The 24,931-nt window shown below is 29.3% G+C and overlaps 6 protein-coding genes across 6 annotated transcripts; all 6 read right to left on the bottom strand.

The window, feature by feature from the left end:
* Positions 1–4,007: 4,007 nt before the first annotated feature.
* LOC119684625 lies at positions 4,008–5,089 on the bottom strand. The gene is made up of 3 exons (XM_038098705.1): positions 5,006–5,089; positions 4,766–4,946; positions 4,008–4,706 (listed from the first exon to the last, which is right to left on the bottom strand). Exons 1-3 carry the CDS (start codon positions 5,064–5,066, stop codon positions 4,154–4,156), a joined length of 795 nt encoding a protein of 264 aa, XP_037954633.1. The 5' UTR covers positions 5,067–5,089; the 3' UTR covers positions 4,008–4,153.
* A 1,743-nt stretch (positions 5,090–6,832) lies between these two features.
* On the bottom strand, positions 6,833–7,791 carry LOC119684378. Its single transcript, XM_038098412.1, has 3 exons — positions 7,703–7,791; positions 7,460–7,640; positions 6,833–7,400 (listed from the first exon to the last, which is right to left on the bottom strand). Exons 1-3 carry the CDS (start codon positions 7,761–7,763, stop codon positions 6,854–6,856), a joined length of 789 nt encoding a protein of 262 aa, XP_037954340.1. The 5' UTR covers positions 7,764–7,791; the 3' UTR covers positions 6,833–6,853.
* Positions 7,792–9,834: 2,043 nt separating this feature from the next.
* Positions 9,835–10,822, bottom strand: LOC119683018. Its single transcript, XM_038096610.1, has 3 exons — positions 10,701–10,822; positions 10,462–10,642; positions 9,835–10,399 (listed from the first exon to the last, which is right to left on the bottom strand). The coding sequence occupies exons 1-3, from the start codon at positions 10,765–10,767 to the stop codon at positions 9,853–9,855; spliced, it is 795 nt and encodes a 264-aa protein (XP_037952538.1). The 5' UTR covers positions 10,768–10,822; the 3' UTR covers positions 9,835–9,852.
* A 3,257-nt stretch (positions 10,823–14,079) lies between these two features.
* On the bottom strand, positions 14,080–15,130 carry LOC119682475. Its single transcript, XM_038095926.1, has 3 exons — positions 15,007–15,130; positions 14,763–14,943; positions 14,080–14,693 (listed from the first exon to the last, which is right to left on the bottom strand). Exons 1-3 carry the CDS (start codon positions 15,065–15,067, stop codon positions 14,135–14,137), a joined length of 801 nt encoding a protein of 266 aa, XP_037951854.1. The 5' UTR covers positions 15,068–15,130; the 3' UTR covers positions 14,080–14,134.
* Positions 15,131–16,933: 1,803 nt separating this feature from the next.
* On the bottom strand, positions 16,934–17,854 carry LOC119676388. The gene is made up of 3 exons (XM_038087624.1): positions 17,772–17,854; positions 17,544–17,712; positions 16,934–17,483 (listed from the first exon to the last, which is right to left on the bottom strand). Exons 1-3 carry the CDS (start codon positions 17,830–17,832, stop codon positions 16,934–16,936), a joined length of 780 nt encoding a protein of 259 aa, XP_037943552.1. The 5' UTR covers positions 17,833–17,854.
* A 1,226-nt stretch (positions 17,855–19,080) lies between these two features.
* On the bottom strand, positions 19,081–20,349 carry LOC119680258. The gene is made up of 4 exons (XM_038092984.1): positions 20,238–20,349; positions 20,134–20,166; positions 19,822–20,062; positions 19,081–19,744 (listed from the first exon to the last, which is right to left on the bottom strand). Exons 1-4 carry the CDS (start codon positions 20,293–20,295, stop codon positions 19,183–19,185), a joined length of 894 nt encoding a protein of 297 aa, XP_037948912.1. The 5' UTR covers positions 20,296–20,349; the 3' UTR covers positions 19,081–19,182.
* Between the last annotated feature and the right edge of the window lie 4,582 nt (positions 20,350–24,931).

Genomic DNA, 24,931 nt, shown 5'->3' on the forward strand with positions numbered 1-24,931 from the left:
ATTTATTCCTTATATAAATATAATATATGTATCCTAAGGCATTATGTGAAATAGTCTCTAATATTATCTGTTAATAATAATGACTAATAATAAATTATAGTGAATACAGATAGTGATAGTTCAATATTGAAGTGATAGGAATATATGATCAGGTTAGGTTACGTTGGAGTGGTAGTCTTGTGCACTAAAGGGTGTTGTTTGTATACCAGACACAAACAGGATATCCAAGATATCCCGAAAAAGAAAAGAATTTGTTTGAAAAGGGCCATAAAAATGCGCCAAACATTTTTGATATTCTACTGGTCAATGATAGGCATTGATACTTAAGCTATAGCTAATTCAGTTTTCTATTGCTGTGTATAGCTACAACCAGAACAAAAATTTTTACTAGTAAAACCAAGACAGATAGTTTCTTTATCTAAAATGCAATAACAAGTTAACATTGATACAGTAGAAATGAGGATGTTCTAGTATATATAGAATTAATGCGAAACTTATTTGTATAACATAAAAAAGTTAAATAATTTTTGGAAATGCAAGAAAAATTTAAATTGAATAAAAAAATATTTTTAAAAAATATTTCTAAAATAAATTTCTAAAAAACATATTATATTAGTATTAAAATAGTTGTACTAAATAGCAGCGGTATAGCGAGAAGTGGAAAAGAGGGTCTATCATGCTCTAGGTGCTACTCGCAAAAAGCTGTGAAATGGTCCTGAAGATAAGTAACATTCTATATAGTATTTTATAGTGATATATATTTTTTGGGTGCGGTAAAAACCTATAGTTGTAATATCTCTTATCATGCCTGTCCTGCAGAAGCTTGGACAATTACCAACAGTGATGAGAAGGCGTTAGGAGCATTCGGGAGAAAAATTCTTCGGAAGATCTATGGTCCCTTACACTTTGGCTACGAGTATCGAATTAGATGGAACGATGAGCATAAAAATTCAGCGGCTACGCTGGCTTGGTCATGTCGTGCGAAGGGAAAAGAGTGCTCCGGCTAGAAAGGTATTTGATTCGGTACCCGCAGGTGGAAAACGCGGTAGAGAACGTCCGCATCTTCGGTGGAAGGACCAGGAGACCAACGATTTGGGGGCGCTCGGTACAACCAACTGGCATCAGAAAGTAACTAATCGGGTTGACTGCGGAAGCTACGCGATGCGGACGACCCACGTCTGTAATGGCCAACTAAAGATAAAGGAAAGGAAAAACCTACAACTGCCCGGAGGGCAGTTATGTACACAACGTTATTGTTAAAGATTTAAATAAATTTTTTAATTAATTAATTTTATAATTAATGTACACATATTTCCAAGAAAAAAAAGTTTTTATATATATTAATATATATCAAAGAAAGATAAATTATTTGTAGTAACGAATACAATTTTTTTGAATATAAACAGTTAAGCTTTTGCTATCATAGCAACATTTAGTTTACAGAAATTTATGATATATCGATGGGATTTTACTGGGTATTACATTTAATAACGTGTTTTGATTTCCCGACATTTAATTTTTCTTTTCCATGAAATAAAGATTAAAAAAACTGAATTTAAACAAAAGTCACTTCATATACATATATTATTAGATTATCAATAGTTTGTCCATATTATACGCATCCAATTTTGGATTTTCTTTGTCATTTTTAAATGAATCGATGAAATTGGCAATTTACCAAATTGTTATCATTTGAAAAAATCCAGTTCTAATGTCTCAAGTTTATATGCATTCATATCATGGGAATATTTCTCATTTTTAATTTTTCTTTTTTTTTTTTTTGATAGGAATTGACTATTTTATCGGCTTTGTTACTCATATGTTACGTTGAGCACCTGTTCAAGTTGTGAAATTTATATATATCTATTGTATTTTATTTTGTTCCATTTTATTTTTATACTATCATATGAGTCAACATATGACCAAAAATATAACTAATTATTTATGTATTACAGCGTGCCTCTTATCAAATTAGTCATTTGACTGACATCTATTAACTGATCAGAAGACTTCGTGTCGTACATGTAAAATAAAATAGAAATCTTGTGATCTAGTATGATGTAAGTAGTATTAGAGAAAAGTTGAGTGAATACTGGGAAATATTTTTAAATGAAATTAGATAATGAAATTTAAAATATATTACGTACTAGTTATAACAGAAATAAGTGACTAAGACAAGTTAAATAGCTCGAGAATCCACTTAACAGAGTCCAGTAATTTTTAACGTGATTTCCTGCCTTCAAGGCTTAACACCATGGTGTTTTAAAACACATGTATTAATACAAAGCGTCAATCAACGTCCCATTGGAATAGCCTGCTCTATTCTGTCGGTACCAATGAAGATATTCATGTATGGTAAGTCATATCTTCCACCTTGGTGAAATGCAAGGCCTATCTTAAACCTCTGCTACAATCTGGGTTGTAGCACCCGGTGGTGACCTAACCGCGGGAGTATTCTTTTCCCCTCTCCGCAGGGAAAATCCACATAACAGCAAGAGTTTATACTAACAGACAGATTAATAATTTTGCAGACTACCAGATAGACTAAATGAAGAGGGACAGACTTATGTATTATTGTGTCTATAAAAAAGAAAACATTCGGAGATTAAACCTCTGTGACTACAAGAAATTGAAAGTTAATTATTAGACTTTAACCTATTTAAACCTAATAAATAACATCTTATAAATAAGTAGAGAAAATTTCATCATTGAGACAGAGAGTAGTAGGAGGAATTTTGTTCAAGTAATTAGTGGAGAAAGTTTAGATAAAGTCGCTTAGTATCTAGAAGTATTAAGAAGTTGAGAGTAGTTGAAATATATATAGGAACTATTTCAAAATAAACAGGATTTTTTAAAATAAGTATATGTTATTACGCCAACTATTTGTAGTTACATGTGTCCTTAAAGTCAACCACACTCTGGACTCGCCTGAGTTAGTATAATGTGACTTTAATCTTTTTGAAAAATGAATTAATTCAAGAAAAAAAATGCCTTGTGGACATCGAAGGACTATTATTCAGATGCAATAACCTCGATACTAATCGATGGTATTCTGACGTCTTGCTTATTTTGGACTCTATATATTAAAAGACACTCGAAGTCTCATGAATAGTTTTTGATCGAAATTTATTACTGTAATAAGAATATAAATTTCTGTTGATAAATTTTTAAGAATTGTTTAAAAAACTCAATTAGTAATAGTTTATTACAACTAATTTAATAAACTTAATAAGATGATAATGGGGCAGAATTTGGGACATATATGATTTTAAACAGCTAGGTCATAATACTAAAATATAACATCCATAGGCTTAAGGTTTACTGACAGAGTTATTTCAGTTAAGTGCGGATGAATTGTCTACTGCCATTTTTTCATTTATTTTATGGAATATATTTCCAATATCTGGAAGTCTACTTTACAGAAGTTACAAACATTGCAATAGTTTACTTGATATTCTATATAAAATTCAATTTAAATTATTTCTCCTGATAAGACATTTTCATTTGACTTGTGACTGCTGTCTTTATTAATTAAATCTTATCAATTCATCATCTATTCGGTTATTAGTAAAGCTTTGTGATCGATGAAGTAAAATCCTATTCTATAGTTCAAAGGAAACTATTACATCAGTTAACATGACCTAAATTTATTTTACAATATTGGTTTATTCTTTCCATAAAAATAAATTAGCTACAATACTATACATGTCCTTCATATAATAGAAAACTAAAAACTATTACATCAGTTAACATGACCGAAATTTATTTTACAATATTGGTATATTCTTTCCATAAAAATAAATTAGCTACAATAATATACATGTCCTTCATATAATAGCTTATCAAATTATATGTCTCATCATTTTAGTCCTTTTCAGAATTCAGGATAATTAACAATCTTAAATCTTAAATTACTTTATCATTAGTTTAGAAAAACCTAAGTATATTGAAGGAGTCCTATTAAATTTAAGCCAAAATTTTCATCCGTAAACTAAAATAAAATCAAATATATACACATTATGCAAATAAATTTTATTTCAACATAATTCAATATCTGTATTAATAACTGATATACATACTCTTATATATACATAATATACACGATTGTTCTTTGTTAACATCATTTTAAATAAAACAAAATGATGCGCTTAAATTATTGACTTGGAGTGCAAGGCATCTCATCCAATTGCATTGTAAGACCTACCAAGGTTTCAAGGAACTCGGTCATAGAAAGATTACCAATTTGACTATTTAAAAGAGGTAAAACATATTCAGAGTACATATCAGATATATATGTTTGATATTGTTGGATCCATAAGAGACCATATTCGCGTTGGAAGCGATTTACAAAATTATTGACATCATTGTTCCAATAATTGTTCCAATCGCTATTATGAATATCACCAAGTAAAACTTGCAAATTAAAGTTAGTCATCTCCAAGCCATTAGAGCTGGTTGTTTCAAGTTTATAACTACCAACTGTACGAAGATCAACATATTCCCAGTTAACAACTCCTTCACCATCATAATTTATTGGAAAACCAGCAATAGAAACTGAAGCATTTAAAGTGTATTCAGCCAAAACTTGTATATTGCGATACAATACATCGAAATTAAGTAACTCGGTTGTAGTATTGTATGATAAATCCAAGACTATCCAATCATTTAAGCCTTCAATATACACATTGGAGAAGGAACCCGTTAAGCTGCGGTAAATTAATGTATATCAATTTCTATAATTAAAAACAAATTCCGATATATATACCTGTAGTCATCTCCAGTTAAATTATAGGCATAATGATCGACTGTGTACGGTGCTAGTGGTGGTAAATTCCATGGAGCAAATCCACATGGCATTATTCTTTTGAAGGCTGCTATGTATTTCTTGGCAATATCAGCTACATTCAAGTAATCGAAAGGATTGAGACTAGGAGATGAATTAGTTGCTAAAGTATACAATATTATTTATTTTATGTTAGTAATTGCATAATATTATTTAATTTACATGCGCCATTTGCTGATATGGCCAAAAGGGCAAAAATAGCTAGTAAAACCGTAGCCTTCATTTTTCCGTCCAATTTGTTTTGTAGACTTTTGAACACTAAAAACTTGATATCATGCCGGCTGTCTTTTATATTTTTTTGTATTTACAATTAATTACCATTTTTGTTTGTTATTGTTTGGAAAAGTCAAAAATATCTAATCTAATTAATGAATATATTCATTTATCATCAAGAAATGTTATTATCAAAAGCAGGATCAATTATAACCAAATCAGTTGTTTTTTATTATTACCTTTTTTATTAAAAATAGTAAAAAAGTTGTCAGTATACATATATAAACATTTAATATTATTTTAATATAATACTATTTAATATCATATTTAAATATCGCATGGAAGATTTCTTTAATAAAACGTATTTAACTTAAATGGAAAATTTTGAGGGAAACATTTTTAAAACCCCTCCCATTGACTTGATTTTCATATCCACAAATAAAATCTACAAACTGAACTAAGAAGTACTGATTCCTAAAGATATATACAGATGCAAATGGCATTGGATCCGACATACATATACTTCATTGATTTATTGAAAACATTGCATGATAGTCGCTTGGACAAAATGCTCAAGGGTGTTGTCATTGTCTAGCTCGTAGACTTCAATTTATTTTGAAGAAGATTTATAGGTAAATAATCAAACAAAGTTATCTTCTATATTTTTAAATAAAAAAGTGATAAAAAAACGATCACTCTATCTAGATCAAGTGCAATATCTCACTACATCGACATTTTAGAAAGCGCACCCAGTCCATCACGGCCTATTGCATTTTGTCAGCCTGTAGTTTAAGGGATACCCACAAGGACTATACCCACATGGACTATATTACTGAAGTAATATACTTGCGAAATTATTTCAAAATAAGAAGATGTGGAGTTCTTATATTCCAGTAATATACTTGTGAAATTATATCAAAATAAGAAGATGTGGAGTTCTTATACTCCAGTTCCATGAAGAGAAAGAAAAGTAAAAAAAGAGAGGGAGAGAAGTATTTCAGAAAATAATAATAGTTTTTCTTTTAATTCTATTTTGGTAGCAATTTTAGTTATGAATTTCTTTAAAATAATAAAAATTACATTATTAAATTTTAAAGATTGATTTCTTAAGTGTCAGTAAAGATTTACCAGTAAAGAAACATGCGATAATTATAGAAGTCAGTTTGGGTAGTGAAATATGTATCTGTGAACTTTGTGTGTGAAAATATGCATAACCGTGAGTTTGTAGGCTTACATTATTTCTTAGAGAATAATGGAGTAATAATAATAAATCATTAGTTTCATAAAGCCTCTCGATCATTTTTATATAAGAGACTGACAAATAAATCGTAGATAAAGTAGTTGCAGCCAGTACAACTTTAATTAGAACGTTTGCCTTAATTTAAAAATATTTCAAAGAAAATATATCCGAGAGTAACATAGATTTCAATCAAGTTTTCTCAATGGAACGTCTTAAAGTATTGCATTCCTCAGAACAAATTTCCGATAGCATGTCGGAATATCGCTGACAATATCTCGAGAATAACTTGATGTATATTCATTTAGAGTTTCTTGGCGTATACTAGAGTCTAGAGTTTACGTACTTTTGCTTAGACATTCTCATTAGCGTAAATCTAAAAAAAAACGTACAGTGTGAACAAGTCGCGAGATGTTGATGTTTCATTAATATCGCTGAAACAGTCACGATTAGGAAATGGGTAACCTTATATTATTAGTTATGTTGACATCTGCACAATATAATAAATAAAAAAAACTAAACTTCTGTATTCATTTAAATATTTATTAAATATCTAAAATTTAACATTTAACTTCATCTAATTCCATAGTAAGGCCAACTAATATTTCGAGAAGTTCGGTCATACTAAGTTCAGCAAGAGTAGGATTTAAACTTGGAAGCACATATTTTGCAAAGACAGTTGGAATATAAGATTGTGCTTCTTCAGTCCATAAAAGTACGTATTTACGTAACCAACGGTTGACAAAGTTATTCACTTCATTATTCCAATAATTATTCCAGTTATTGGCTTGCACATTCCCCAACAATACTTGCATTTTAAAATCGGTAATTTCTAAGCCAACTTGATTATCATTAATAGATTGGAAAGTGAAACCAGCGATTGCACGTGAATCAGTGAACTTCCAGTTGAGGACACCTTCTCCGACATACGTAAAAGGCATACTAGCAATAGTTACTGTAGCATTGATTTTATATTCTGCAAGAATTTGAAGATTACTATGGAAAACATCGTACTTATATTGTTGAGTGGTTGTGTTATAAGAAGTTTGAAGTGTTTGCCAATCATTTATGCCTTCAACATAGAGATTTGAGAGAGATCCAACAAGACTAAATGAAAAAAATCAATAATGTATATTAAATACATACAATTTGAATATATATTATACCTGTAATCATCACCACTGTAATCAAAATCCCAATGATCAACGGTATATGGAGCTAAAATCGGTACATTCCAGGGGGCATATCCGCAGGGCATTATACGCTTAAAGGCTTGCATGTACTTATGAAATATATCACCAAAATTTAAATAATCTAATGGATTAAGATCTGGCGAGGAATTAAGCGCTAATAAAATTTAAGAATTTATTTTTTTATTTATTAATGATAACAAAATTTTTTTTTATTACATGAGCCATTTGCTGACACAGCAAAAATGCCAATAATTGTGAATATAATTACTGCCTTCATTTTTTACTTCAATAACTTTGGTTTTCTTTTGAAGACTAAACATAATTAGTTCTAGCAGGTCTTTTTTATACTTTTTTGAGTTTTTTAGAAATAAATATATTTTATCAAATTTATATATATAATTACCTTTTTGTATGTCCTATGTTGGTAAGCAAGCAAATTGGCTAACTTGTCATTTAATATTCACGTAAGAATCTTATCTAGTGCAGGATAAATTAATATTAAATTTTAAGTGTTTTTAAAGTTTTGGGTCTTTAATTTGTTAAAAAAATGTTATATGTCTTAATTTTGAAGTATACATATCAACAATATTACTATTTTGTGCATTCCCTTCTGCCGTCTAAAAAATATAATAAATATTAAATATATCACAATACATTTTTTTTCAAAGTTAATCATTTTAAATAATTATGTTATTTTTATTAATATTTTGTTAAAATTTATTTAAATTTTTTGACCTCGATTTGGTTATAAATAAATGTTTATTGATCTAATACATTAAGATCTATTACACTCCTAACTCTATATTAAGTTATCTTTAAAATTATGCTGTATATCTAGAGGCCAGAAAATATGCATTTGGAATTTGCTTAACCAAACCATGTCATACGTCATATAAAATGTATTCAGTATATATTATGCTTGATAATACAGTGAAATACAGAATCGTTTAGCAGGTATTATTTTTGTGAAGTGACATTTAGACACCTGTGAATTAATATATCAATTAACGCTATTTTTTGAAAATTTTACTCTAAAATTTTAGTGTGAGGACCCTTTATCAGTTACTTATATTTATATATCTATCCGAAATTAATGTTCATTAAAAAAGTCAAGATAGTGAATAGGTCTTTTGTCTAATAAGTGATCTGGTAAGTCAATAATAATTTTAGCTTACAAGCAAACATAATGATACTGCATAAAATACATAATATCGGATTAACTAGGACTGTGTATGAGCTTAGATCTTGGGAACTTATTAGCAGAGAATGACGTAAGTACTGCTGGGCTAACTGCAATTCTTCAGATTGTACATAGAAATACATGCAAAAAAATGTACACTCATTTTAGAGCTTGGTAAAGTAGTTCCAGAAACTCAGAGATAAAAGAATAACGAAACCCAATTTTTTGTTATTATTTAACTGAAAAATGACTATTTATGGTATGTTACTTCAACTGAACAGTGATACAAAAAAATTTGCATTTGCTGCAGTTTAAAAATCTAAGCCTATACGTGTAGGCGGAGTACTTGAACTGAACATGTGGTTCATAGTATCAAATCACTGAACTGAGCCATTCCAGAAATTTAAGCGTTTCATAATCCTTCTTTTCTGTGCTAAAAGTATCTCGTTAATCTCAATGCTTGTTATAGGTACACGTTTTTATGTTAAAAGGTAATTATTATTTTATATTTTAAGTACATATATTAATACTTTTTTGAATTTTCTTTTTTAAATTTCCTTAGAGTAAGATGTCAATTAGCTTTAAATAGAAGCCAACCTTATATTATTAAAATACCTATATGAAAGTTTAAATATGAACTTATATGTAGGTTCAGACAAAAATCCATTTTATAATGTCTGTAGAATAATGTCACGTAGTATATCAAATATGGAACTACTTCAACGAACAAATCAAGAATTTATCAACAAAGAAGTCAAGCGTCGGAAATATAATTGGCTTTGCCACACTTTGCGAAAACAGTACGAAGAAATATGTCACGCAACACTTCAATGGAAACTCAAGGCAACACACACAGAGGAAGATCTGGAGAAGAACGATAATAAATGAAACCGGCAAAACTTCAAATCAATTACGTTATATTGCTGGGGATAGAAATAGTTGGACATTCTATGTTCCTGATGGAATATATTTAATAATAATATATGAAGGTTATTAGACCTCAAAATATTATTGATTATGTGTACCAGATTTAAGTCCATAAGTATATCACAAATTAAAAACACTATAAGTTTAATTGATTTTAATAACAATATATTTATTTACAATAATTTACAGAATGTTTTAATTAATTTAAATTTTTTTAAACATTTTTCTATAGTCTTTTTTCTTGATGCATATCATCCACTTAACATTTAACTTGATCTAACTCCATGGTAAGACCAACCAAAATTTCAAGAAATTGGTCCATACTGAGATCAGCTAATTGACGATTTACAGCCGGAAGTAAATAGTTATTAATTATATTACCCATATTAGCTTGTGCTTCTTCGGTCCATAAGAGCACATATTTGCGCAACCAACGATTGACAAAGTTATTCACTTCATTATTCCAATAGTTATTCCAGTTATTAGCTTGAACATCCCCAAGTATAACCTGGTTTCTGAAATTAGTCATTTCTATACCATTTTGGTTGATATCATTAGTTTGGAAGGTGTAACCACCAATTGAACGGACATCAGTAAATTTCCAGTTCAGAACACCCTCACCGGCATAGGTAAATGGCATATTAGCAATGGTGGCTGTAGCATTTACAGTGTATTCAGAAAGAATTTGCAATTTGCGATGTAAAACATCATAATTAAATTCTTGAGTGGTGGTATTGTATGAGAAGTCAAGCAATTGCCAATCATTCAGACCTTCAACGTACAAGTTGGAGAAAGAACCAACAAGGCTAAATAGAATAATAAATAATTTGTTATATATACTCACAAGTGTAGAGAAGTTTAGTCTTACCTGTAACCTTCACCACTGTAATCATAATCCCAATTATCGACAGTGTATGGAGCAAGTGGTGGTAGATTCCAAGCGGCATAACCACATGGCATAATACGCTGGAAAGCCTTCAAATAGGCTTTTAAAATGTCGGCGTAATTGATATAGTCAAATGGATTTAGATCTGGTGTTGAGTCAAGCGCTAGAAATTTAATATTTAGTATTTATTTTTACTAATTAGTAAAATAATTTGTTTTTACCGGCGCCATTGACGTTGGCGGAAATAGCCAGAACGCCTAAAAGAGCTAATAAAATTGTTGCTTTCATTTTTCCGCTAAAAGAACGATTAGTGCGCTTTCGTTCGAGTTGGAAACTAAAGTAATTAATGGTAGGCATTCTTTTTATATACTTTTTAAAATTTATTTAATTTGTTTATAAGTGATCGATTAAAAAAGTATAACTTATTTTTATAAAAAATAGTAATTATTATCTTATCTAATTTACAATATATAATATTTTTGGATAAATTTTCTTGGCCATTATTTTTGCTTGAAGTGAGTCACATTGTCGATTATTTTCTTCTTGATTAAAGTTTGTTGATTTTTTTTTATATTATTAATAACATAAATAATTATACAATATTAATGGCGCCAATTTTTTGTTATTGTTTACCAATTTGTCATATAAACAATTTTTGTTTAAGTAAAAGAGTTTATAAATTTAAATATTTTGCAGAGAAATTATTTTTTAATAAGAACGTAAAGTATTTTTTAATTCAAAAACTTATAGTTATTAATAGTTTGAATTAATTAGTATCAAATTTTTATCGATTTGAGGTTTTTTTTCTGTAATTGAAATTTAAATTTATGATTCATTAATGGTAATTTTTATATTTGTGTTTTGTTGTATCGGATTATTATCAATTATGTACTTTTTTTACATAACAAACTTTAAAAATAAATCAATGTAAAATTCACGCTTTATATATATAGCACATGAATATTTTAACAATCCCTTGGTACATTTAAAATCAAATAAATCTACTAATATTTCAACATCGTCTTGAATGTAGTCTTGGCAGAGGCATTGGACCAAGATGACGGAATAACTTGAGTTATTCAAGATAGCTCGAGTGATCTCGCTTACGCCGATGACTGCTGGCACACGGATATAATGACATATCTCTCAACCTAAATCGTTTGATAATTACGGCAAATAAAGCGGGACTTAAAATCAATGTTACCAAAACGAAAGCTATGGGCATTAATGTTAACGTCCATGATCCTTTTATTATAAACAATTGCTGTCTTGAGGATGTAGAGTCTTTGTGCCATCTTGAAAGCAATATATCAACAAATGGTGGATCCAGTGCTGACATTGAGAATCGTATCAAGAAGGCAAAATAAGCGTTTGATCGCTAAAATAAAGTCTAGAGATCATCTCAGCTATCGCGCCGAACTATAAGACGAACTCCAACATTAAATCTTGCCTGCTATATGAATGTCAATCCTGGAATACTACAATGGACTACAAGTTTTTGTAAATCAGTCATTATGCAAAATTGTTAAAGTATTCTGACCAAATACAATTTCAAATAAATGACTATGATCTTTAACTGAACAAACACCTATAAGAACCGAAATCAAAAAACGCAAATGAAAATGGGTCGGTCACACTTTGTGTAGACCGACTGGTGTCACCACAAGAATGGCGATTAAGTGGAACGCGTTGGGTAGCAGAAGAAGGGGCAGACTTGCTCACACCTGGAGAAGGCAAATTGACATGAAAATGTTACACATGCGGAAAAGCTGGAGAGAGTTGAAGCTATTGGCCACCAATCGTACCGAGTGGAAGATATTTGTTGCGGCTCTATGCTCCTCATAAGAGTTAAAGGATTAAAATCTACTAATATTTATAGGATACTCCTTATTGACATTAAATTTGTTCCCAATTTTAAAAATAAAGTTTCTTGATTTCCACTCTTAATAGTAGATCTTATACCAACCAAACAATACTATATATATTGCTGTCGTATCATCTCATTTTTTGAACACTGTTTTTTACTCTAATGGTAGATAGTGGCAGGTGGTGCTATGTGAGGCAATCCTTATTTAGGATTTTAGAAACCTTTTTAAAGGCATATAAAAGTTTTATAGCAGATTTAATCATATTTAAGAGGTAAAGATAAGATTGATTTTCTAATCTAAGCCCAAAGGACCTTTAGACAGTTGATATCGCAGGCAATAGATAATCTATGATTATGCCTATTATATTATAGTATACCTCAATTAATCCTTAATACTATATACAAGACTTAATGATGTTGATAATTGGAACTAATTTATTCATAAATATAATTCAAGAAAATCCATAGAATGTAATTTAATTCTTATTATTTAACTGACCAAGTTTTGAGACTTCGTTTTATACAGATTTTTGTTTAAAATGCAAAGAACTAAATACTTAGTTAAAGTTTTGATAAAGGTGCGAAGAATACTTGAGGTTACTGCTTCAGTATTAAATAGAAATACTTAAATTGTTTATGAAATAAAGTTTGAAGTCATCAAAAGAAGTTTGTAATTTAATCTATATAATAAAATCAAGAGACGAGAGAAAGCCGTACTTTCTAAAAACAAGCTGTCATTCGAACACTACGTTTATATCAAGTTGACTATGATTTAGTAAGAAATTATCTAAAGAAAATAAATCAGCTTCTTTATCTGCATTTCCAAATATACATGGATCCAGAGAAATAAGTAAGCTGAAGAAATCGTAGGGACACAGGAAGCGGATGTATAGGCAGAGAAGTGTAAGAACGAGTGGTAAGGTATCTAGAAAAATAAAAAGACAATTACATTTGAATTCAGGGTTAGCGTATTCATGAACAGATTAAGAATTTTGAGTGGGTACGGACTATTGTAAGGTTAAGGAATATATGAGCAGCATAACAATAAATTCGTGTGTAGATGCTATCTTGAAGAAAACCGATTAACGACAATATAGTCGTTAGAAAGACTGGCTTGTATAAAAATCTGGAAACATCTGATACTGCAAGATCGTTATAAATAAGTTGAGGCATTTTGCACAGTGACCCTGAGGTCTATTGAACTGTGTAACATTCATAATTTCTCAGCAATCTCTCATATTCTTGGACATTATTTATTTAATAAACATAAAATTTATCTTTTCTTTATATTGATAATATTGAAGAAAATGACAGAAGGCCCAAATCCAGTGCCTTTTTTGGTATTTATTTGATTGCGATATAGTAGCGTCACTTGGAGTCTTTATAAGCATTTTACCAATTCATCAGATAAACAATGGCTTAGCACTGCGGATGTTTATTATTTGCAGTACAACCAATACATAAACAGAAAACTTTACTTATAAGCTGAATACTGGACGCAGTATTCAATCGTATTCAATTTTCGTAATGCAATCGAAAATGTCTCTTCTTTTCGATTGCATCACGATTTTATAGCTGCATCCTAAATAATATGTGGAAATTGTAAAAATCTTTTCTAGAAAAAAAATGAGCTATCGTACTCAGTATGGACTTCTAGCCTCAAATGTTGAATTTTATAAATAAGTAAAATAAAATATTTAAATTTTAATACTTCATTTATTGATTTAAAAATAAATATTTAATTAAATTTGTTAATTTACTATTAGATTAAATTTTACTTAAACGAATTTAATTTTGTGGGCATTGAACTTCATCCAATTCCATGGTGAGACCAACCATAGCTTCCAATAATTCAGTCATTGAAAGATCGGCAATTTGACGATTAAGAGCAGTCAAGACATAGTTCTTGTACAAATCGACGAAGTATGATTGTGATTGTTGAACATATAAGAGCACGTATTCACGTTGGAACTTGTTGACGAAGTTGTTTATTTGATTGTCCCAGAAATTATTCCAGTTGCTAGTTTGGACATCACCAAGTAAGACTTGCATATCGAAATCAACAATCTCTAAGCCATTTTGGTTGTTGTTGTTATTATTTTGGAAGGTGTAGCTGCCAATGGTACGTAAATCAGTATATTTCCAGTTGAGTACACCTTCACCGGCATAGGTGAGTGGGAAACCAGCAATATAAGCGGTAGCATTAATACTGTATTCAGATAATAATTGAATATAGTTATGTACCACATCAAAATTAAATACTTGAGTTGTTGCATTGTAGCTAAAATCTAATATTGTCCACTTGTTTAAACCATCAACGTAAAGGTTGTCGAAGGAGCCAACAAGGCTGAAAATAAAAATTTTTTAGCGGTTAATATGCAAAATCGCTTAAAATATAATATTTTATTTCTCTTACCTGTAGTCATCACCAGTTAAATTGTAAGCATAATGATCCATTGTGTATGGAGCTAGTGCTGGTAAATCCCAAGCAGCATAACCGCATGGCATAATACGTTGGAAAGCTGTCACATATTTCTTGGCAATATCTCCAAAGTTCAAATAGTCGTAAGGATTGAGGCTTTGTGCAGAGTTCAAAGCTAAGAAAAAATATTTTTTATTAAATAATAATTACCAATATTTTATGTATAATTTGTACGTACTAGCACCATTAGCTGAAATAGCTAAAAGGCCAACTAGTGCCAAAATAATTGTTGCTTTCATGGTTGCTAATTCTTTTTGCTTCAACTAACTTTCACTTAAGTATTGAAACTGAAGTAAAGTGTAGAATTTTTCTCCATTTTTATACTATTTTCTGCACTTTCAATAGTTGAATATTTTTATCAAGTTTTGTTAACTAAAATCACGGTTCTTTCCCTTGCCCCAACATTAAAATATCTAATCGATATAATGGATTGATTTGGGCTTCTTGTGATAATTTTTTTAAATTTTCAGGATTACTTACATGTGTAGTTCTCATGTACATAAACGCTGCGAAAACAGTAAAAGATATCAATACACAATTATCAGGGCTTAAGACTTCTAAATGAATAGATATCAATTACCGGGTGCCGATAAAATGATATTTCAAAACAGCTGTTATTGCTTTGTCAAAAATAAATAAGTAAACAGTTTTGTTATATTAAATTCATTTATTAAAAATTAATCTAATTAATCATTTATGTTGTGTTTATAATGTGACAGGTCGATTATGGTATATGTGTGTAGTGTTCTTATATGTTCTTAATTATTTAATAATTATGTGTAAGTTCAAGTTCAATAAAAATATAAATAATTGATATGGTTGTTTTGTTTTGAAATTTAAAATATTTTAAATTTTATAGGAAATAATTAAATTAAATCTATTTTCATTTAAGTAAGGATTTATTCGAAATACCGGCAGTCTAAAAAAAGAAAGTTGTGCCAATAGCACGAAAAATGGCTTTCGTTAATTGTTTCGCTTTAATAGAATTAGCGAAATAAAACACATTTAGAAGATAACGACAGACCTGTGAATATGTAATATGGAAGTGATAATTTTACCTTGTATTTTTTTTTCAGAATAGAGTTCCCTATTAATTTTAATACTTAACTGAAAGTAAGTCTAATGAACTATTTTTATAAAGGTCTTTAATCAAATTAGCATTTGTTTGAATAAGTTCAAATAAATACGGGAAGTTAAGACTCTACAATATTTTTCGATAATCAGATTATTTTAAGATAATTTTTACGATATTTGTAGTATGAATTATTCCATTTCTCAGTCTGTGGTGAGATTATTAATATATTCTTCCATGAACTGCACGTCGCTTTTCGCCACGCCATTAACCATTTGTAACTTCTGAATGTTTTCTAGATCAAGAATGTTCGATCTCATTAAAATCTATGCGTTTAGTTACTGATTAAAAATCCAAAACATTTCTTTATTATCTAATACCTTAAATATACCATATAACGCTGCTTACTTTAACTTACTTTAAAAATAAAAAAAATAATAAGAGCCTCCTATATAATACTTTCACCTCATAGTGTCTTATATGGTATATATTATTATCCGATGTAATAGTTTGTTAATATTCTAGTCCCTGTTAGGTAAGTACCTTCTGTGAGGTGAGTCGCAATCTGTAATCTGCTTAATTGGGTGAAGATCTGACTTAACAATGAGTAAAATGCATTGAATGAATTACATTAAAAATGGATGTCATTATTGAATGTCGTTTGATAATTGTTGCTTCAATATTATAGATGGAGTTTTTTATAAACTATACTGGTAGTTTGAGCAAAAATATGGTCTTAACTTTTTTGGCACAAATCTTAATTACTAAAAAAGTTGCTTGTTAATACTATAGATGTACTCTGGCATATGCAGAGTCTTATAAAATATTTATTACTGCAAAATTACGGTACTTCCATTGCATTAATAATTAATTTAAATTCTGTATAAGCGAAAACTTATCATATATTTTCAATTATAACGACTTAAGCATTATAAGGACTAAGATTATACAGCTTTCATATTCAATTTTTTATTAAATTTTATTACAATTGTTATTAGACAAATTAATATAAAAATTAAAAAATTTATTAGGTTCAAGTACAGCTAACAGCATTTAATTCCATAGTACCATTAACTAAGAATGCTAATAATTCCTCCATAGTGAAACCGGCTAACAAACGATTCATAGTGGGTGTAACAACATCACCATAGTATTTATTTACAAGCGGCTGCAACTCTTGAGAGAGCATTTTTAGAGTTTCACTAGACCAATAGTTATTGAAGTTATTCACAGGTATATCCCATAAATCATTCCAGCTTTCATTAATTATATCACCAAACAAAAAATTATATTTTGTGTTTGCTATACCAACACCATTTTGTATTATTTGACTGGACACCAAATCGAAGCTGCCAATTACACGTAAATTCAAAAAGTTCCAGTTAAGTACTCCACTTCCTTTCAAGTTTAATGGTATTGCACCAAGTTCAATCAAAGCGTCTATAAAATATTCTCCAAGGAGCTGCATGTTTGTAAAAATAGCATCATAGCTGAAGTGATTTGTTGTTGTATTATATTCAAATTCAATTAAAGTGAAATCATTTAAACCAGTAAAGATGAGATTAGAGAGATTACCATTGAGTCTAACAAAAAAAAATGTTTATAATAATAAAATGAATACATATAATTTTAATAGATTTTACTCATAATTTTGACCAGTCATATTATAAGTATAGTAATCCAAGGTTATAGGTGCTAATACAGGAAGATTCCATGCAGGATAACCACAAGGCATTATACGCTTTATTGCCAATATGTAGGATTTGAAGACACTACCAAAATTAAGTGAGTTTGATTGGCTTGCATATTCAACTATAATGAATATTATATATTGGATATAATAAATATTGTTATTTATGTTAACAATTTACCACTTCCGTTTGCTGAAACGGCTAAAAAACACAAAAGTGTCGTTATAAATAAACTTCTCATTGTTATGAAATTATATCGCCGACTAAATTTAGTATTATTAGTTTTACTTTTATATAGGTTTTGTATATTATGTCTACTAAAATCGATTTGTCTTATTTTGAGATAGCGTCTAAATTTTTATTAATGTTTAGGCAATTTATTTACTTTTTAAATAAATATGTCGAAGTCATAGTATCTGCCTTTATATACTTTTTTCGAAGTTAGATAGAGAAATAGAGGAATTTATATACTAACTGTTTGAGACTTATTGGATATAAAAATGAGAAACAATTTTTTGATTGAGAAGAATAATGCAGCATAACTCCGATAGCATTTTAGTATTAACTGAATACAAGATGTCAAGATATCTTCAATTTCTCAAGAACGGTGCAATCAAATAGCTTAAGCCGAGTATTTATTTTTAGTGCATTGAATAATTTTAAATTGGGTGTACAATTTATCATTATGCTTTAATCGGTAATTGGTGCAGAATTATTGAAAACATTTTACAGAAATCTTTGTTTATTTTGAAATTGCAATTTGCGATTTACAGCAAGAAAAAATCATTCAAATCTTTGATACGATTAACACATATATTCTACACCACAGATTTCATGCAATTCTGCCTGGAACACTGTAGAAGAAGTGGAATGACTATGTTAAATCTAGGTCTATCGTAGCTAACACCATTTTGTCAATTTTTTAGTCTTGATCCATCAATGAAACAAACACACGCGTTAGGAGGTTGTATATAGTTACTAATCGTCTCTTCAATTCTTCTAGGAAAGATCGATTTGAAGTTACAGGAAGTTGTCTTCATGTAGAATATCTGAAAAATTAAAGGCAGGGTTATTATTGACAACTCAAAGGTTTCGAAGGTATTTTTTAATTTTGTCATCCATGTGTAGGAGAGGGTGTTTGAAACATGAACATCTTCTTTTGAGTCATAACAGACATGACTATTTTAAAGGCAGGGTTATTATTGACAACTCTAAGGTTTCGAAGGTATTTTTTAAGTTTGTCATCCATGTGTAAGAGAGGATGTTTGAAACATGAACATCTCCTTCTGAGTCATAACAGACTTATGACTATTTTTGTTGTAGATTTGCATGAGCTTTTTGGATTGAAAGCGTCTGAAGACTGCACAAACAGTTTATAATTGATGTTTCAAAGAACTAATTTAGTCTGTCAAGTAGGTTTGGGAATAATAAAGTAATAATTAAATAAAAGCATCTGTGAATACATATTCAAAATAAATACTAAAATTGATTTAATTTTGCTGCTAAAATGAAGTTTATTTGTATTTATTTATACAGAACATAGTTAAAGTATTGCTAAATACAAACTCGCTTTAATTACTCTTAGTTTCACTTAGTCCAAATGTTTGTGACAATGAACTTTATTGAAAGTTTCACTCGTTTTCACATAGAAATCAATGACCTCTTCCATAGTAGTATCAGCCAAAACTGAGTTCAATACTGGGATTACATTTTGGTTATAGAAATCGTTGACAAAAGGTTGTACTTGTTCAGCCCACATAAGTAGGAATTCACGTTGCCAATCATTAGCAAAGTTGTTGATAGCAATATTCCATAAATTGTTCCAGTTCTTAACTGCAATATCGCCAACAAAGAATTTAAGATCGAAATTAGTTATTTGCAAGCCCTTCTCCTTGTCTGGAATAGGTCCAAAGTTCAGACTGCCAACTGCACGTAAATCAACAATTTTGAAATTAACGATGCCCTCTCCATCAATATTTATTGGGTAATCGGCAATATTTATCATTAAATGTGAAGCAAATTCACTAAGCAATTGCAAGGCTGGCATATTGATATCATATGTCAATAGTGTTGACTCATCGTCATAGCTGTAATCGAGTAATTCCCAGATGTTAAGACCGCTCAAAACCAAGTTAGAGAAGCTTCCGTTGGCTCTATATGTGTATAAAAATAAATAAAAAGTAAATATATGTATAGTTATATTAATGACATTGTTAGTTTAAGTGCTTACTGGAAATTATTCTTTTCGAAGTTATAACTGTAGAGTTTGTTCTTATAGGGGGCCAATGGTGGAATTTCTAATTCAGCATAACCGCAAGGCATCATTTTCTGTAATGAGTGAAGATACATTTTTGAGGCTTTTTCGAAGTCGATATTGTTGGGTCTGCTGGTAACTGGTGCTGGACCATCATCTTGGCCGGATTCATCGGATGCTGATGATGGCACTGGATCACTTTCAACAGATCCAACAGCTTCAAATTTCAAAGTAAGTCAAATTATATTAATATATAACTAAAATTAATTTAAAATTATTGGTTATTACCTGGTACTGGATCAGTTTCAGGAGATTCAACAGCTTTGAATTTAAAAATAAGTTAAATTATATTAGTATGTACTAAAATTATTTTTTTTATGATTTATTATTACCTGCACCGTAGACGTATGATGCGCACAAAAGTGTAGTTAAGAGAATTACTGCCTTCATTTTGTCGTTGCTAACTTTTCACTGGAGTATGAAAATTTAACTGATTTTTAGAACTAATATTTCCAATATTTATATGAATTTTATTTAATATTTATTTTATCATATTTCATTGAGGCAGTAGGTAGACCGCACGTTTCACTAGCTTATCATTTTGAAGAGACTTCTTCTGAGGTTCAAGTTTATTGACTTTAATAGTTGTGAATTACTCAGTTGAGATACTTTTAATTAGTTTTTGCATGATATTGCATTTTTATTATTTAAGTGCATTTTTTTTAATATAAATATTCTCAAAATAACTCAAATGCAAGTAAAAGTAATAATTAAAAGATATACTTCTCCTTCATATATTTTTTATTTCCGCTAAAGATTTTAACAATACATCATAAAATAATAAAATATTTAACTGTCATTCGATTAGAATACATCATATTGTTATTATTAGAAGGAAAAAAAATGCTACACTGCCGCCTATAAATCTATTGTGGTATGCCTAGAAAGATACTCTTAAGCTTATCCAGATTTTCTAAAGCAATTAATAAACTTAACAATAGGGATATTGTAACAAATCTCATGTAACAAACTCTGTAAACAATGAACATATGAACAGGAACTTGATTAACGTGCTCAATACTTGTTATCATGAATATCCCTAATATCACTTAATACAAGGTCACAGACCTCTTTCGCTTTCATAAACGCCAAATGGAAGTAGGGTACTAACATGCTGTGATGGTAAAGGCAGAGTCATTCACTCTATATTATGCGGAATCTAATTATCGGTGTTCTTCAGTCCACATACGAAAAGCTTGAAGCATATATGAACCGTATATCCACTCTGGATTTATCTTTCCTCAAATGACTGCTTGATAACTCCAGTGTAGGGCGTTGTCTATGACTACTATATAAGCAGACAGTTCAAATGAAGAACAGGAACCATTTCCTTAACTTCTATATCACTGTCTAGTTTTCGTTAGTAGTCCTAAATCCATTCTGGATTCTCCCTTCTCTGAATGGCTGTCCTATATCATTGGCATAGCTATTAAAAATCAATTCCTGTTTTGTTTAAGTAATATCTCGATTTAAAATAATGGTGTTTGTCGTTCCGTTGCTTAGAGCAATTAGCTTACCTTTACAAGAAGAATGGGTCTGTTTTAAGGGTCAAAATGCGACGGTCCTCATTTTGCGGGAAGGGCTGTTATTTTCATCTGTCCTTCTATCTATCTTAAATGTATTTGTATTGAATTTATTACAATTTATAATTTGTGTAAATAAGCTTAACACTTTATTATCTTATTATATTATTATATCTAAATTTAGAACAAAAGAATTTATAATTGTAAGTAATTAAACTAATGTATTGAAAAATATTCGAACCAAATATCAAACGTACCAAACGCATGCTTTTTGGATTAAGTTTAAGCAGAAGCATCTCAGGGCATATTCTACAAATGTATCTGTGATCAATGTTATGCAAATTTTGAATTTCTGCATTGTTGCTAATAACTTTTATGTAGGAATTTTAAGTTCCGTAAGGACAAAATACACAAAAAAAATTCAGAAAAAATTAAAAAAAAAAATAAAATAATACCTTACACTTAACTGTAAATGCAGTAAAAGCTTAAAGTACTGCAGGCACTTTTCTATTGTATTTACTGCTCATGCAATATGGTATAGAGTAAGCCTGGTATTACTTGATTTTTTTGAGGAAACTGGTATGAGGCAGTAACAATCGGGTTTTCGTATTCGACAGCAGTACGAAAGAAATTCATAAAGTAGAAACGAAACATAAATATGGATGGACTACGATAGAGTAGACTTTTTGCAGTGGACATAAATAGTACCGTTCGAATCTATGCAATGCTGAACGCATCAGTACTTCACATTTTCAACGAAAATCGACATAACGAAGGAGTCGATTCTACTTGGAGTAGAAAACAATTGTTACAAAAAAGGAGAAGGGAACTAAGTGAGTATGAGTACTAGAACGATTATATGCGCACTAGTAGCTTCTATTGTTCAAAGCAGTTACAGCGTACAGGTATGTGGAGGTTTGTTAATTCCCTCTAGGAATTTTTCACGTTTGACAAAATACAATTGGGAATTTTAAATATCGTAAGCAATAAAAAAAAGAAACAAAAACAAATAAAATTGAACGAAAAATGTTTGAAAGGATGTAACATGTCATGAACTTTGATTCTGTTATGGATTTCGATAGAGCTTAAGCTTCTAATTGTAAATTAACGAACTCCTTTGTTGTCATCAATTTAGCAATGCAACAATGTATGGTTATTCCTGCAGGCGAACAGATGTTTCAGGTTAAAGCAACTGCGTTTTTATATAACTCCAAATGGGAATACTCGATTTGAGTTCCGTCCATGTTTTTTTTTTTTGTGTGCAGCAAATGTAGTGAATTTTAGAATAGCGCTGATGTGAGCTTCTCAAAGGATTTGAACATGACAGGTATGAGTGCTTTGAAGCACTTTGAAGAATATGCAATAGTTCAAAGTAAGATTACGTAGGCATTATGGGCATATCTTCGGAAGAAGTTTTGTTTTATTGAAGATTTTCCTTTTAAGTTTCAATGACAGTTCAACTTACACAGAGATTAACAAGATATTAAAGATGACCACAAATGAGATTAGGTTTCTTTGCTGTAACTTATGCTTAACAATATTAACATGATGATACTAAAGATTATAAGAAGTTGAATATCTAATGATTTAATCATAATGCAGTCACATCATCGCTTAAACGCTATGAATAAAGGTAGGAGGAGGTGTACTAAAAATTTAAATTTAATTGTGTGCCTATTAAGGCATTTTATAAATACACTGTGGAAAATAATGCATAAGTCAGTTAATTATGTTCTTTATTGATAACTTTATTATAAGCCATTTGTTTTCATTTAATAATAACGAAATTTGTGTAAAATATACTAGAAAAATTAAAATGTTTATTATAAAGCTGTAATTAATATTTGGAATTTATAAATGGTCTTTCCAGACAGCGAATAGTATATGCATTAAGCGATAAATGAAATTAAGATATTTGGAAGCTGTTCACATTGGTATAAATTAAGTTTTTATACACATTTCAAATATTATAAAATATTTTATTGGTATTAATAATTTTGTCACATATTTTTACAACTTTAATATTTCATCTTAATTTCTGTATAAATTTATATTTCGTTAACTTATACTTATACAACTATAAGTTAAAAGTTGTGAAGTTTTTTATGTAGAAAATAGTGTAAACACCAAAAATTATGTCAGTTCAGGAATTCAACAGAGAATCAATCTTGTATATAGTCGAAAAGTCAGATCGCGTTTCGACAAATGAAAATAATGCTTTACAAGTATCGTATTATGCCTATTCTGCTGTAAGGTGTAGAAGCTTGGACGATAGCCTCCAACAAAGTTAGGAAAGCAATTATAAATGTTTCAGAAGAATTTTTTTCAGAAGGTCTACGGTCCTATATACGTTAGTAAAAAATTTCGGATTAGATGAAATGATGAGCTATATAAGATATATTGCGATATTAGTATAGATAAGCACATTAAAACTTAACGGTTTACTTGGTAACTTGGCGTTTATGAATGCGACGATCAACTGACAAACTGACAAACTATCTGATATTATTTAGTGTTATCAATTGGAGACAGTTAGTAGTTAATTAAGGTAGTTGGCATTGGTTACGAGATGAGGCCAAACTTTTATAATGGTAAGCTCAGTAAGTAAGTGTTATCTTGAATATTGGTTGATTCAAATATTGGATTTCAAAATTGTTGAAAAGTCCGAATGCAGTGTAAAGTTGTTTCAAGCAGTATGCGAATCTATCAATTTTAATAGTATTTAGATCTTGTTAGTTATAATGATTATCATTAATAGAAGTTTGCATTTTCAGCAGTTTCTCTGTATATACCATTTACTATTCTGTATTATATTGACTAAAAAAATTATTCAATTTTCTTTTCAGTGTCTAGACATACATTATTACTAAGATATACCTATATTACAATTTTACAGTTTTTATATTAAAATTAATTAAATCGATTAAAATATAAAATAATTAAATATGAAGAGTGATCAATACTGAGTATGGGCTTCTCCAACATATCTGTTGTTATTGATTATTTTGTCTGCCTAATTAAATTTTTCAGTGCAATATTTATTATTTAATATTGATTTAATTTTGAAGTATTAAATAATGCTTGAGAGCATTTTATCATACATATATGCACATGATTAAATATTTTTAATTAAGAATATATTTACTTAACAATGTGTCATTCTTTTAAATGAAGAGCACTTAAGGTACTCGTTTCGTGTTTAAAGTGTAGTCAATTTTATTTATTAGTACTAAATTAGGTGATACGATAGATTTCATATTTTTATATAATTAATAGTAATTAACTACTTTCATAAACAATTGAATAAGTTAGTTATTTGTTTTTATTATTAATTAGTTTATATTCAAATAAATTCTATCAAAAAAAATGTGTGTAACATATGTTTTAACAAGTTATAAATAAATGTATATACATTTATATATATATTTATACATATAAATAAAATAAAATAAAATAAAATAAAATAAAATAAAATAAAATAAAATAAAATAAAATAAAATAAA

This window comes from Teleopsis dalmanni, chromosome 2 (assembly GCF_002237135.1).
Source record: "Teleopsis dalmanni isolate 2A chromosome 2, ASM223713v2, whole genome shotgun sequence".
NCBI lineage: Eukaryota > Metazoa > Arthropoda > Insecta > Diptera > Diopsidae > Teleopsis > Teleopsis dalmanni.

Excerpts from the sequence above, each read along its gene's own strand:
- LOC119684625 (XM_038098705.1), bottom strand. The coding sequence starts at position 5,066 with ATGAAGGCTACGGTTTTACTAGCTATTTTTGCCCTTTTGGCCATATCA. Across the intron at positions 4,947-5,005 it reads CATATCAGCAAATGGCGCAT|CAACTAATTCATCTCCTAGT; the intron begins GTAAATTAAATA and ends TGTATACTTTAG. Across the intron at positions 4,707-4,765 it reads TTAACTGGAGATGACTACAG|CTTAACGGGTTCCTTCTCCA; the intron begins GTATATATATCG and ends AATTTACCGCAG.
- LOC119684378 (XM_038098412.1), bottom strand. The coding sequence starts at position 7,763 with ATGAAGGCAGTAATTATATTCACAATTATTGGCATTTTTGCTGTGTCA. Across the intron at positions 7,641-7,702 it reads TGTGTCAGCAAATGGCTCAT|CGCTTAATTCCTCGCCAGAT; the intron begins GTAATAAAAAAA and ends AAATTTTATTAG. Across the intron at positions 7,401-7,459 it reads TACAGTGGTGATGATTACAG|TCTTGTTGGATCTCTCTCAA; the intron begins GTATAATATATA and ends TTTTTCATTTAG.
- LOC119683018 (XM_038096610.1), bottom strand. The coding sequence starts at position 10,767 with ATGAAAGCAACAATTTTATTAGCTCTTTTAGGCGTTCTGGCTATTTCC. Across the intron at positions 10,643-10,700 it reads CGCCAACGTCAATGGCGCCG|CGCTTGACTCAACACCAGAT; the intron begins GTAAAAACAAAT and ends TTAAATTTCTAG. Across the intron at positions 10,400-10,461 it reads TACAGTGGTGAAGGTTACAG|CCTTGTTGGTTCTTTCTCCA; the intron begins GTAAGACTAAAC and ends TATTCTATTTAG.
- LOC119682475 (XM_038095926.1), bottom strand. The coding sequence starts at position 15,067 with ATGAAAGCAACAATTATTTTGGCACTAGTTGGCCTTTTAGCTATTTCA. Across the intron at positions 14,944-15,006 it reads TATTTCAGCTAATGGTGCTA|CTTTGAACTCTGCACAAAGC; the intron begins GTACGTACAAAT and ends ATTTTTTCTTAG. Across the intron at positions 14,694-14,762 it reads TTAACTGGTGATGACTACAG|CCTTGTTGGCTCCTTCGACA; the intron begins GTAAGAGAAATA and ends TTTTATTTTCAG.
- LOC119676388 (XM_038087624.1), bottom strand. The coding sequence starts at position 17,832 with ATGAGAAGTTTATTTATAACGACACTTTTGTGTTTTTTAGCCGTTTCA. Across the intron at positions 17,713-17,771 it reads CGTTTCAGCAAACGGAAGTG|TTGAATATGCAAGCCAATCA; the intron begins GTAAATTGTTAA and ends TATTCATTATAG. Across the intron at positions 17,484-17,543 it reads ATGACTGGTCAAAATTATGA|ACTCAATGGTAATCTCTCTA; the intron begins GTAAAATCTATT and ends TTTTTTTGTTAG.
- LOC119680258 (XM_038092984.1), bottom strand. The coding sequence starts at position 20,295 with ATGAAGGCAGTAATTCTCTTAACTACACTTTTGTGCGCATCATACGTC. Across the intron at positions 20,063-20,133 it reads TGAAACTGATCCAGTACCAG|CTGTTGGATCTGTTGAAAGT; the intron begins GTAATAACCAAT and ends TGAAATTTGAAG. Across the intron at positions 19,745-19,821 it reads TTCGAAAAGAATAATTTCCA|AGCCAACGGAAGCTTCTCTA; the intron begins GTAAGCACTTAA and ends ATACACATATAG.